We start from the raw sequence: 14,383 nt of genomic DNA on the forward strand, positions 1-14,383 counted from the left end.
GTGATTTAAAGCAACGTGGCGAGGAAAGGGTTTATTTCTGTTGTTATGGTAAACACAGTGATTTAAAGCAACGTGGCGAGGAAAGGGTTTATCTCATCTTCCAGCTTAAAGTTCCTTATTGAGGGAAATCAGGGCAAGAGTTCAAGGTAGAGAGAGGCAGGAAGTGAAGCAGAAACCATGAAGGAATGCTGCTCACTGCCTTGCTCCCCCATGGCTTGCTCAACTTGGTTTTTAAATAGAATCCATACAGAGGTAGAGCACCAGCAGTGGGCTAGGCCCTTCCACATCAATCATTAGTCTAGAAAAATGCCCACACAGATTTCCTACAGGCCAGCATGATAGATTCATTTTCATAATCGAGGTTTCCTCTTCTCAAATGACTACTTTGTATCAAGTTGACAAAAAAAAAAAAAAAAAAAAAAAAAAAAAAAAAAAAAAAAAAAAAAACCCTTAACCAGCACAGTGAAGTAGGAGCAAAAATGTCTGGTTTGCTTATGCACAGTCTGATAATGATAGATAATAATAATGGATTATACACAAACAAACAAACAAAACTACAGCTGCAACACTCAGAAGAAGTGGCCCCACACTTTGCCTGGGCAGCAAAGTAGAGCCAGACCTGATAGTGGGGCATAGGTGAGCCAGCTCTGAGGACCTGAGAGCAGGGAAGCTGGATGTGTCCCTTGCCTGGGTAAGGCAGGAAGGTTAGTCCTGGTGGCATAGCACAGGATTGCTGGTGGGCTGGCCTATGTAGCTTCCACCCAGGTCCAGATCCAGGTTCAGGATTTTACGGGTAGTGCCACACCTGAATGCAGATCCCTCTTTTATAACATATTTTCACACATATTTTATGTGTGAGTATTTTGCCTGCATGTATGTGTGTGCACCATGCACTCGCTTGGTGATCATGGTGGAACTGGAGTCACAGATGGTTGTGAAGTACTGGGAGGGGGTTGGGAATTGAAGCTGGGTTGTCTGTCAGAGTAATAAATCCGTTTAACATTTCAGCCATGTCTCTAGCCCCATAGTAATCACCACCCTAATCTGTATTTCTTTGATGTCAACACTTTAGCATCTTCATGTAAGGAAAAATAGATACTTGTGTTTTTTGGGGAGGGGGTGTTCTGTGCCTGAATTATTGGACATCCTATCCTCCAGTTTTATTTATCGTGTTGTAAATACCAGAATTTAATTATTTCAAGGGCTGGATAGCATTCCATGCTACAATACTCCATTTTAAAATTCAATTACTATTACTGCTATACTGCAATGTTATACAACGGTATAGTAATAGTATAGTACTATTTATTATAATAGTAATATAAGAATAATTGTATTTCATAGCATGATATACTTATTTTAATAATTAATACTGTCAGTATTACTGCTAATTTAATTGGGTCTTATTTCAGTCAACCACTTTTAGCTTAAGACTGTATTCTTAAAAAACAGTAAGAGTCTGGTTTGTTAAAGTTGTTTAATAATTTATGATTTTTTTGGTCAGTGATAGCAGGTCTATAGCTACTTTTTGTCTAGTCTCTCTAACTAGAGAAATACTTAGGTATATTAATCCACACTACGTTAAAGAAAAAAAAACACCAGAAACTGTGAATGGGCTGAATTAATTTTTAAGCAAATTAAATGCAATGGCTTTGCTTCCTGGGACTGCCAGGAAGCTGTCTATGTACATCCAGTATATGTAAGATTTTTAGATAAAAGTAAGCTCGAGTTTACAGCATTCATTTTTCTTTTGCAAACTATCAGTAATGGAAATGTGCTCTTTCACAGGTATCAAGGTTACATCTATACGTATCGAGTGTCCCAGACAGAAACAGGCTCTTGGAGTGCTGAGGTACTGCTCTTTTACTTACTTTTGCTTCTCTGGGGATCAGAAAAGTGCTTGAAATCTAGCTTGCTTTAAAAAAGAGAAGTCACACCACACACTCCCAAAATATTAATCATATTTAAATCACTGATGTTCAATTCTATAGTCACTGATGGTTCATTTAGAAGTCTTTAGAAAAGTTTGGTTCCAGACCTATTTAGCCACCACTGTGTGAGGTAGGATCATTTTGGAAAAATGAAGAAATTTGAAGGATCATGTGTAACTTACAGTACCTTTATAAAATTTTAAAATAATAATTATTTTAATAATAATAATAATAATATAATAATAATAACAACAACAGAAAGCATATACTAACTGATACGGATACAAGCAAACATGCTGGGATTTCTATTTCCTACTAGTCACTAGTGGCCTTCAGGAGATATAACAGGGAATTACACTACAGCACAAAATCCTGGCCACGTCAAATGCACTCAGACTCCATGTGCGGTTCTTCCTACGGTCACTTGTGATGGAAGCAATTTGTTAAGTGAGTCTACCAGCATTTGTTAAGGGGACTCATTTCAAGGAGTATGAGGCAATACCACTAAAGAAGCTCTTCGGTGGAGAGGCTGACGCACAGTGAGCATCCACAATTGTGAACTACTGAAGACTTCTCAACAACATGTATGTTATCTAGTGCAAACTTACTAGGCACAAGAGTTGGAGCAGAGGCATGTTCAAACATACAGGCAATTGATGCTGCTCTGTGTGCATAGGCAAGATCTTCAAAAGAGGTCTCTCTTTTGAAATTAGAGGCCTCTGGGTGGTTGGAATAGAGAAGAGGGAATATTGTATTTAATAAAAACTATTATTTGAAAATTTCAAACATATATACACAATGAATCCTTTCCTGCTATTGCCGTGCTTTAAAAGTATGTTTTATAGAATCATGGTTCTCTTCTATCTTGGGACTCCCTGGGAAGGGGGTTGCAGAAGGAAAGGAGGAGGTGAGTGGGTGTACTTTTGGGTACCTATCTTGGCTTCAATGGGTAAGATCTCTTTAGATTTCCTAATCAACTAGGACTTTGAATAAGATTTATTCAGAATAAAGGTTTCTTATTGAAATATTTGCACACCACTGTGTCAGTCCAAGAAATGACTAAGATCTTTCTACAGCTGTGGTTTTCAAACTTTAGATTTTAGTTAGTTTCTTACCTTATAACAGTACGTGCTGAGAGTGGAAATGACTCACAGTAGCCTTTTGAAAGCATAGATGTTAATATTAATGTCTATTACTAACTTAATAAATATGTGCATTTAAATAGTAAAGTCCAGACAAAAGTTTAAAAAAGTCTTGCAAATTTGTCAGTAAAAACCAAAGTATAAATTACAATCATTTGAATAGAGAAAATGAATTATAATATTTTCAAGTACGTTGTTATTAATTACTTAATTTTATATTTTAAATTTTATCTTTAACTTTCGCTTTTTTTAATTTATTATATGAGTACGCTGTAGCTGTCTTCAGACACTTCAGAGGAGGGCATCAGATCCCATTACAGATGGTTGTGAGCCACCATGTGATTGCTGGGATTTGAACTCAGGACCTCTGGAAGAGCAGTCAGTGCTCTTAACCACTGAGCCATCTCTCCAGCTCAACTTCCAGGTTTTTAAAATTAGGATTAGGGATGAAACCCAGGTTCTCATGCATTTTAGGCAATTGCTATGCCATTGAATAATATCCTCAAATAAATTTTGTTTTTTATTGCCATATATTTACTGTACATAGCAATGCATTTCGTAAGACAAGTTTATAACATCCTTTGAGCATGTTCCTTTGTACGATACTATATCCCTTTCTGGCCATGTTACTTTGTGTCAGGATAATTAATACAGTGATACTATCCATGGAAAAGTCAGTATCGATTCTAATAAAAACTATACTTCTTAAATAAACCTATCACTTCAAATTAATAAGCAACTTGACTTATGATAAAGAATAGTTTTGTGCAGCTGATACTTATGGATTTGTGTATGGGTTGGCTATGTATACTCTTTTTCCCCTCAAGAAATATCCTTCAGAAGAGCAGTAGAACTTTTTAATGGAGAGCCTTTGATTTTTTTTTTAATTTAAAAAATTATTTCTTTGAGAATTTTGTAAAATATGTTTTGGTCATATTTACCCGTGTCTTCCAGCTCCTCCCAGATGCATTCTTCCCCCCTTTCCATCCAACTTTGTATACTCCTGTTTTTTCTAAATATGCCAGTGTGGTTTGTGCTACTCAAACATTCTTGGCTGTGTGGCCTTCCCCTGAAGCTTGATTTACTTACTGGGGCTATTCTTTTAAAGAACACTGCCTTTTCTCCTGGGAGCTATTGATTGCCAATGGTTCCTTGGCTAGATGTGTGGGACTCTGCACACTTCCTCCCTCCACGTTGGGATCTGGTCCAGGTTAGGCTTGCATGGGTCTTGTGTATGCCTTTATAACCGCCATGAACTCATGTGTGACATTGTCCTGCTTGTCTGGAAGACACTGTTTCCTTGGAGTCATCCACCACCTTTGGCCCTTACACTCTTTTCACCCCTCTTACTCAATGATGCCTAAGTCTTGGGCGGAAGAGATGGATGTGGATCCTTAGATTTTGTAATTTGTTTTCTCCAATTTTACATATAACATCATATCACATTATTACATATATGTAATCATTTTAAGAAGGAAGGAGAGGGTTTATTGAGCATAAATTCCTTTATGTTGTCTGATTTGACCCTCATTATTTAATAATATTGTAATTATTTGCACCATGAGTGTAAACAATTGGCATGGATTATCCCCAAGTGTGAAAGAGGTAAAATTCTCTTTGTTTTGTGAATTATGTACTACATTTTTTCTGTCTACAACATTTGCCTTCTTGTTAAGGCAAATTAACAAGTTAAAATAGTGCATATTTTCAGAACTTATGCCACTTGACTGGAAGAAATTTCTCCAGAATTCACTGAAGACCAGATGTGAGTCAAAACTTTCCATGGGATAACTAAGAGGTGGCAGTATGGGAGATACACAAATTTGAACAAGAAGCGAATTCATGGAAAGGATAGTGTTCTCTGTGGTGATTTTTTGTGTGTGATAAATGACTTTCCAAAATTTGCTAAGTGGTACTGTACTTTGTTCAGAAAAAAATTAGTTTTCCACACTGTGAGAAAAAAGAAAAAGCTTTCTATCTGTGCATAATCCATTTGAAAACTAGGTAAACCAAAGATGGAGATTACATTGAACCTTGAATCTATGGATTATACAAGACAAATGTGCATGGTTTTCACTTTAGGTAGAACACTGCCAAGGATATTAACCCAGTCCTTGGAGACTACATTTACATTGTCGATTTTCATTTATTAACGTACAGGTTGTCAGCCATACATTGTCAAAATCATACAGTTCTCTTCCTGCCAATTTCTGTGCCTTTGGGCCTTTCTGCATAGTTGGTCATCGGGAGATCTTTAGCTAGTAAGCAAGTTACTTATCGGCTTAAGCCAAGCATCATAAATGTGGTCAGTCATTTGCTAAAGAAATACTGCATCTGAAGTTCAAATTGCTTCTATATGTTCAGTGCTATTAGTCTTCTCTGTCAGCATGGATAGTCAAGTGTTAACTATCAGTCCCTGTAGAAATGATGCCTTTGTTGAAAATGCTTTTATAAACCTCAAAAATTTATTCTAAATGAAGTGTGGTTTTGAGATGGTTCCACTCTTGGTAAATAATGTAAGTTTTTTCTTCTGTCTGGTGACCTCAGCTTCACTAGAAACTTCTTGATCTATTCCTAATCTGAAAGGAATGCAGAGACAATTCTGTTGCTTCTGATCATACATGTGACTACACACCTACTTACTAATTTACTTTATGGAAGATGATTAGTTTACGTGTTTGTGCCTGTGGAATGAGAACAATTGAAAGAGTGGATATGTGTCTACCAGTCCGAGAGGAAATAGTGAAGGCAAGAGAGAGGAAAGTGTTTGGAAAGATCAAGAAAGGCCCCAAGAAAGATCTAAGGAAGTATTTTGTACCCATTGTGTGCCTTTGTAGTTTGTGATCTATCCTAGAACAAAAGAGCTATTCGCAGACCTGGCCTCTGCAAGAATGGCCATGTTCTTTTTTAGATGAGGGCTGAGCAGAAATTTAGGAAGGTCTTCTGATTCGACAGATAGAGAGGGGTAGGAGACTTTTCTAACTGTTGAGAGTGACAGGCGGGCACTAATTTACAGCAAGCAAGAACATCTACAGGGTTTGTGCTGGAAAAGTCCTTGTTCCAAAGTAGGCAGTGACTGAGAGTAGCTTTGGATAGTCTGTTATCTCTAGCTTATGGTCTAGTTGACAGAAGTCTCTGTGCCAGGCTTCAGGTTTTCTCATTAAATGCTAAAAACCAAGCAGTTCCCATCTCAAAAACCTTCCAGATGGGATATCTGAAAAACAACTTTCTAAAAAAAATAGGAAGAAACAAGAGTAGTCATTGTTCAGTTGCTCATAGCAATACTATTTTATTTTATGTAAAATGACAGTTTGGAGCTGACGCCTAAAGCTTGGCTCAAAAGCTTTGTGGGGAGAGTTGATTTCAGGCAGTGTCTTTGTGAGAGCGCAGATGTCAGGGAAAGAATACACTCCTGGCAGCCACCTCCAAATGGGATCTCTTTAAAAACTAACACATATATAAATAAAGGTGACCTTCTATAGCCTTTCATTTTCATGTCAGAGAGGAAACCTTGTCATGGTGTAGCGCTGACTGTGAGAACGATTGGGGAAAGGAACACACAATTTACAAGAAGGATGAGTTCCGTATGGCTTCTGATGTAGAAGAGTCTATGTGATCACCAGCCATGCATTCACATGTATCCTAACAGTCAGTTTTTAATTTTCTGTGTCGTATTTTATATTGTGAAACGATGATAGGCGATAGATTGTTAGTTGTCATTGTTTTGATTGCTCGGGCTTTTTATTAATGACCTGTAGGACCTGTGCTTTTATATATATATATATATATATATATATATATATATATATATATATATATATATATATGTTTAACTGCATCCCCTCTGTTACTGAATTCATTGTGGGTAATGGCCTGTACACCCTTAGAGGTTCGGGATGTATGATGGGTACCAGTCAGGAAGGGCAGGGCTGTGAGCAAGAGCTTGTACAAACTAATACTACCCTTGGGAGAGCTGAAATGACAGCTCATTAGCTCCTCTCGCAGGGAAATGCAGCCAAGCAAAGGAAGCTCTTCTGGATGTTGTTTTGCTTTCTTCCTTATGTTTTCAAATATTTGAGCAAGTTGCACAAATGTTACCTCTCAGCATCCTTCTCACATCTTATAGGTCTTTTTTTTTTAAACATTAGGAGGCAAATAAATAATGGTTCTTGGTCTTTTCTTTTTCCAGACAGCACCTGGGGTACATAAAAGATTTTTCCGGAAAGTAAAAAATCTCATTTCAGCATTTCAGAAGCCAGATCAAGGCATCGTAACGCCTCTGCAGTATCCAGTTGAAAAGTCCTCGGCTAGGAGTCCACAAGCTCCCACAGGTGCGCCCAGTGGCCTAGTTTTAAAAGTGTTACAAAGTTTCGGGTTGGGGAGGGTGTCAACCAATTCATAACCACATCATAAGCAGGAAGACTCATAAGAAAAATGCAACAAGGAGGTATCTGGAGCCAGCCAACCAGGTGAGAGGTAATAACACAAAGGGGCTTAAGATGCGCTAACACACTTTTCATAAAACTGGAGAACTATGGAAGGTACGATTGCAGCATATTTTAATCTCTTATTTCTAGCTTATTGTTCCTATTCCCCTTTGTGGGTAGTAAATACCATTTTACTTCAGGAACCCGTGCCTGTACAGTTTGAAAGACGGCACAGCAAAGCTAGTGCTACCTTAGCTTAGTTCCTGTGATTCTGACTTTTGAACGGAAGATGTTTGAATGAATGAATGAAAGTTTTACAGTAGTGAAGGCATTCAAATGAGCAAACTTGGCTGTTTTACTAGCATGCATGATTCTCTTGAGCAAAGCTATTTTGGGGGGACATTTGAGCTCAGGAGTGAACCCACCGGCCATCTGATGTCTCTGTTGATCTTTTATGAAAAAGGGCTTAGTATTTTGTTTTGAGTGAGAAGACGTGCTGGTAATTGATGCAGTTAAATTTATGATAAAATGAGTGATTATAATTTTGAGGACAGGGAACCAGGCTCAGGCAAAAGTTGATAATTAGACTCAACTGTGAATGAAATTAACAAATAACTAGCCTTTGAAATAGAAGTGTAAATAGAACTCCAATTCAGAATGCAGCTAACTTTCCTACCTGTCCAGCACTCTAGTCTTACGGCTGAAATTTAAATACTAATTGCACAAGGCATAGCATTAGGTTCAATATTACAAATTCGAGTTAAACTATTATTTTAATACTGAACGACTTTGTCCCGATGTTTGCTGTTCTTTTTCTTTAGGGAGAAGAGATTCTGATATCTGCTTGAAAGCGCCATGAAGAAGAGTAACTCTGTACTTTATTTTCAATAATTTAAGTATGTTCCAAGTCTTGTATATTGTAGCTAATACAGTTCAGCGAGCTGCAAATGCCTTTTAAACACGACTCGAGTCCTGTAATAGCACTCGCCTGATGTCAAAGCTGCAAGTGGACGTGGTAGATAACAAGTGCTTTAAAGCACGGATTGGAAAACAGAATCCCTTAGGGTATTTTTAGTTGCCGTATTTACAAATGAGAAACAATTTAAAAGCACAATGAAGACTTTACACAAGATTAATGTCGATTCTTGCCAAATGTAAATAAAAATAATCTCCTTTTTTTTTTTGGTCAAAAGCGGCCTTTTTGTGACTTATTTCATAGCTATTGATTTGCAAGTGTCTTGCTTGACTTCATGGTAGCAAGGAAGTTGGCGTGCAGATATAATAGCTATGGTGCCCGAGGCTTCTTTTGGGATTTATGAAGGTGTGTGCTAAAAGAAGTATTAGATAAAGAGAAAAGACTATTTGTTTAAATTTAAAATCGACCTTCTTGCCTAGAGTTCTTCTGCTAAGACAGTTAAATCTTTGGACCAGTGGGGTGTGGTAAGGCATACTTTTCATTCCAGCACTTGAGAGGCAGAAGCTGTGTGATCAGGAATTTAATATCATTTGGCTACAGGACACCCTTCTTCAAAAACAAAATAAGCCTACAGACCAAACTGGAATTTACAAGCCTATGTTTTCAAATGGGCTCTAAATGTTTATTGTACTCAATGCGACAGGTTTTGAAATTATGTTAGAGATCTGAGGAAATGACGTCATGAATTTTTCTTTTTACGTATCTGTGCCCTAGTTGTGTCTACTGCAGGTAGAAATGTATTTGGCAGGGAACTCCTGAATCAACTGATTCGTAATTAGGCGACCCCATAAAAGCTTGTGGTTTCCTTAATTTTCAGCAACTCTGAGTCATGGAAGCCTAAGTAGGAGTTGGATTATTGGCAGTGCTGTCTTCCCACATTTATATTTCCATGACTTTTGTGATTGATACTATGCCAAGTTGCTCCAGGGCTCACAGAATTCATTCACTCAAAGAACGTAATAGGGCACTGGGGGCAGAGAAGGAGAAACACCTGCTTCACGCCTTCAGGCAGTGCTCTGTCCTTTTGCACAGGAAAACAGAAAGGGTAAAAACAACACAAAGAAAACTGTAGGGACAACAATGGCTATGAGAGTTGATGCATATGTAAGTGAAGTTCCCAATATGTAGACACATTCGTGTTTAGTGGTAGAATGAATCAGCATAACTACTCCCGTCCAAAATCCATAGGAAAACTAATACATTAGAACTCTGAGCTTTCCCCAAATCTTGTGGGTTTGGCTAAGAATGCATGAACTGCTAAGAGACAGGGCTAGTTACCCTATGCGTCCAGAGCATTTGACATGGATGTTTTGAGCGTGCCATGATGGAGTGTGGTGACAGTGACTCAAGTTCAGATTCTTCTGTTTTCACCCCCTGCATGATTATACTGTAGGCAAGTGTCACCATACCTGATTTGTACTGCAGCATGGTTTTAACCCAGGGATTCGTGTGTGCTGGAGAAGTACTCAACCAACCAAATTACACCCTCAGTCCCAAAAAAGAGTTTAAAAATTATTTGGTTTGAATTTAGATTTCAACGTGTACTTTTAACTCTCTGAAATCTGTCCATTCTGGAATAACTAAAAAGATGAGTGACATTTACGTGTTCCTTTATAAGACTCTGCTTTGTAAAGGCTTTCTGAAACCATTAGGGACCTTCACCTTTTAATAAGGTATTTGAAAATGTTATTTACCTAGTTTGTTTTTAAAGATTCATTTAAAATACAGAGACAGTCTCATATAAGTAGTGAGTTCCAGGTCAGGCAGGCCTACATGGAGAGACTCTTTCACTGTCTCAAACACACACACACACACACACACACACACACACACACACACACACACACACACACACACACAGAGAGAGAGAGAGAGACAGAGAGAAAGAGAGAGAGAGACAGAGAGAGAGAGAGAGAGAGAGAGAGAAAACAGATAAAATACAGAGACAGTTGCTGTCAATACATTAAAGCACCGAAGAAGACTATCTTACTATATTGGAGTGAATCCCTGGGAAAATTCTGAACTTTTCTGGTTTTACTAGGTCAAACTTTCCCATCCACATGTCTCCGTCCATCTTCTCTGGCTGGACTTGACTCATTAGTTTTGATTCCACTTTTCTTTTCTACCACGAGTAATTTCGTTGTCTCCCAGTATGTAAGGGGGTGGTGCACTTTTACAGAAAGATTGTACCCTTGTTACATCGACAGTACTGTGATAGCCAGGTATACCTTTAAGAAGCCAAGTCAAGGTTTAAAGAAAAGCATCTGCTGCATGAAAATGAGGACACGAATGCCCCAGATATGGTCGAGGAGAAACTTTTTTTTTTTTTGATATAAGCGAGAGTACAGCCAGAGGCATCTGGAGGGGCCCAGGCAGAACAAGGTCATGAGAGGAGAGAAAGAGTCAGGGAGCAAGAGAGGGAAATGGAAGAGGAGAGAGCCAAGAAGGCCAAAAGGCCAAAAGATCAAGCCAGCCAGGAGCCAAAAGACCAAAAGGCCAGGAAAGCAAGGCCAAAAGGGCTGAGGTTATATAGGAAAGGGAAGCTGGGAGATGGGAAGCCCATCCCCCACTCCGGGCTGAAAAGGTTTAGGTGGGGTCAGGGTGAGAACTGCTGGGAGGAGGCACTGGTACTGAATGAGACTCATCTCAGGATTCTTCGGGACCCGACACAGGCATGTCCAAGAATATACCTCATTTTTAAAAGTGTGTTAGCAAGCTCATAATACATATGACAGCTTATCAAATATTTGTCCGTTTCCTCAGAAATTTGTTCTTAGAAGCGTAAGGTCAGTAGGAAGACAAGCTTAGGTAATTGTCTGACTGTGACAGGCAAGGAGCCTTGTTTTAGTTCACAAGTAGAATAAATCTACCATGAATATGTCTGATGAAGCCATCTGGTGTAAATAAAGGGCCGAATGGAAGGTATTCTTTCCTTACATAGAATGGATAATTTAAAAATGCGAGCAACATTATAAAGCTGTTATGAATGTTATGACATTAGGCTATGTTTTATTTGATTCACTTTATTGAGCTCAGAATCCAAAGTCTATTAATAATAAAACCGACATTTGCCCTTGAGTGTTTCAAGGTTACATGAAAACTGGTTTTCTTGTTAGGGCGCTATAAATTCGACTGAGTCACCTGTGTTTGCTCTTGCAGGAAATGGGATTACAGTATTTTTTACTTTGCAGTAAGGGGTGAATGATAGTTTGGAGACTTTCATAATTTGGGGTCACTGGCTAAATTTCTATTAAAAGGCTGAATTCTTAGTAGTTCATTTACGTTTCGTGTGTGTGTGTGTGTGTGTGTGTGTGTGTGTGCTGCATATGTGTTGTATTGTGTTCCTATTCTTGTGTGCATAGTTGTGAATGCCACAGGATAACCTCAAATATCCTTTCTCAGGCACTGTCCATCCATGTTTTTCTGGAGACATGCTCTCTTTCTGGGCTGGAGCTCCCCAAGTAGGCTATGCTGGCGAGCTCCAGGAATTTGCTTGTCCTTGCTTTACCAGTACTGGGCTTACAAGCATGTGCTATCAAGCAAAGCAAAGCAAAACAAACAAAAACAACCAAGTACGTTTATTAATTAGTTCATTTTGAACATATTTCCCCCTCTCTTCCCAAACATAACCACTTACATCAGCCTCTCTACTCCCATTCCTTCCTACCCACCGATGAGATTTTTCTTTTTCTTGGTCCATTTCTCTTTCCCCATCTAGTCTAGTATGTGGTGCCAAGCTAGGCTTAGGAGTGAGTCCTGCCTTAAATTCCTGGCTCTGCCCGCCATATGTGTCGTGGGGGATTGAATCCAGAGCCTCATGCTTGGGCAGCAAACATGACTGAACTATTGTTCTTGCTGCTCCTTTTGTTTTTTAAAATAACATGTTTGATGGAACAAATGTGACACATTGGATAGGTAGAAGCCATCAACATAACAGAGACCCCCCCACACCTTGATGAATCTACCGAACCCCTGAAATTTGTTTGCCTTCTCACAAGACAATAGGTGGCGATGCCAATAAAAGCAGGAGTGCAGGAGACCTGAATTTTCATCTCTGTCACTCATAGTCCCCGTGACCTTAGTAGCTAAGTCAGTCTGATACCTCTATGGCATCTGCCAAGTAGGAATAATTAAATCTTAGTCTTCTTGCTGGATTATTGAAGCACTAGAATCCCATGACTTTAATGTAGTAATATGTGTGTATGCGTACTCAAATATCAAAGGTAACGGCGAGCAGTGAAGGAACACAGACAAACTTTTGTTAAATTAGGATTCCTGCCATTTTTTTTAATACAAGAACCAGGTAGAATGCACAATTAAAAAAATCCTCAGGTGAAAATAGAAATTTCCATCTTTGTATTAAGACAAGGGTATCTTCTGCTTCCTAAGTCATTTTCTCTACATGTGTATGTTAGGTCCAAAGTGGGTCCCCAAAATGCTAGTGTCTAAATTACAGTCTGGGCTCAGTTTAGGCTGGACTGTGCTTAACCAGAAGGATTGATGGCTGACGAACAAAACAAAAGCCTAGATTGGCATACCTTAGAAACTAGTGAAGTGTGGGTTTCTGTTGGTCTGGAGGAACCCCTCCTTCCCTTACTTGCCCTTGCAGCAGGGTATCTGTATTTCTTATTTACATTTCGATTGTTGTTCCCTTTCCCAGTTTCCGGGCCAACATCCCCCTTACCCTTCTCCCTCCCCTTATTTATGGGTGTTCCCCTCCCCATCCTCCCCCCATTACCGCCCTCCCCCCAACAATCACGTTCACTGGGGGTTCAGTCTTAGCAGGACCCAGGGCTTCCCCTTCCACTGGTGCTCTTACTAGGATATTCATTGCTACCTATGAGGTCAGAGTCCAGAGTCAGTCCACGTATAGTCTTTAGGTAGTGGCTTAGTCCCTGGAAGCTCTGGTTGCTTGGCATTGTTGTACATATGGGGTCTCGAGCCCCTTCAAGCTCTTCCAGTTCTTTCTCTGATTCCTTCAACGGGGGTCCCGTTCTCAGTTCAGTGGTTTGCTGCTGGCATTCGCCTATGTATTTGCTGTATTCTGGCTGTATCTCTCAGGAGAGATCTACATCCACTTCCTGTCAACCTGCACTTCTTTGCTTCATCCATCTTATCTAGTTTGGTGGCTGTATATGTATGGGCCACATGGGGGCAGGCTCTGAATGGGGAAACACCCATCTCTTAAAAAAAACCCTGTAAGGCTTTCTCTGCCCTTTGCTATCCTCTCTGTCTCTCAAGGAATAGCTATGGCAGCTACCCAGGGAGTGGTCCGGTTTGGTTGTTTCACTGCTCTCTTGCTTATAGTATACATTATATATGTGATGTCCTATATATGTACATGTCATATATATTCCTATCTGTGTAATATAAATATAATGCCCTACATGCCAGTGATTGATTATATGTAGTCAACTAGTAGAAGAAGCAGGAGTGCATTTTAGAGTGTTGTAAATGACAAGTTTCAGTAAGGAATGTTACACAGTATATGGATGTTATTACTATCGAGTCAGACATCCGAAGAACTTTGGCCAGATGTCCCAGTGCCATTTACAAATGTCTCTGTGTGAAAAGTAAGTAAAAAAATGTTAATTGTCAAAACCTGTGGTGTGGGGCCTCTGTGGAGCTGTTGTGTCTTTTGATAGTCTGTCATGAGTGTCACTCCTGCCTCCAAACATCCTTCTTTTATTTTGGCAATGCATTAAGATATCATGGGGTTCTGGCTCTCCATCAGCAGGGTGTTTTTTATTTATTTATTTAATTTTTCTTTATTGCTGAGGAAGGCACCAGGAAAAGAGAGCAAGTCTTTTAAAAAGGAGGCATTTAAGTCCATTGCAGCCACTCTTTTTTGTTTACTAGGTGGTCATTTGGATGACTGATTCTATCTGTATGAAAAATAAAAATGAA

General features: G+C 39.2%; 1 protein-coding gene across 2 annotated transcripts in view; it reads left to right on the top strand.

The window, feature by feature from the left end:
* Positions 1–14,383, top strand: part of Sh2d1a (SH2 domain containing 1A) — a 28,120-nt gene that overhangs the window by 12,116 nt on the left and 1,621 nt on the right. Inside the window, exons 2-4 of one of the 2 annotated variants that reach the window (NM_001109313.3) lie at positions 1,789–1,852; positions 7,263–7,404; positions 8,322–8,396. In NM_001109313.3, coding sequence (NP_001102783.2) covers positions 1,789–1,852; positions 7,263–7,404; positions 8,322–8,359 — 244 coding nt within the window. In that variant the 3' untranslated portion in view covers positions 8,360–8,396. Of the gene's footprint in view, positions 1–1,788; positions 1,853–7,262; positions 7,405–8,321; positions 8,693–14,383 lie in introns of those variants that run through there. The other variant, NM_001434335.1, reaches the window with a different exon arrangement.

Source organism: Rattus norvegicus, chromosome X, assembly GCF_021556685.1.
Source record: "Rattus norvegicus strain SHRSP/BbbUtx chromosome X, alternate assembly SHRSP_T2T, whole genome shotgun sequence".
NCBI classification, from domain to species: domain Eukaryota; kingdom Metazoa; phylum Chordata; class Mammalia; order Rodentia; family Muridae; genus Rattus; species Rattus norvegicus.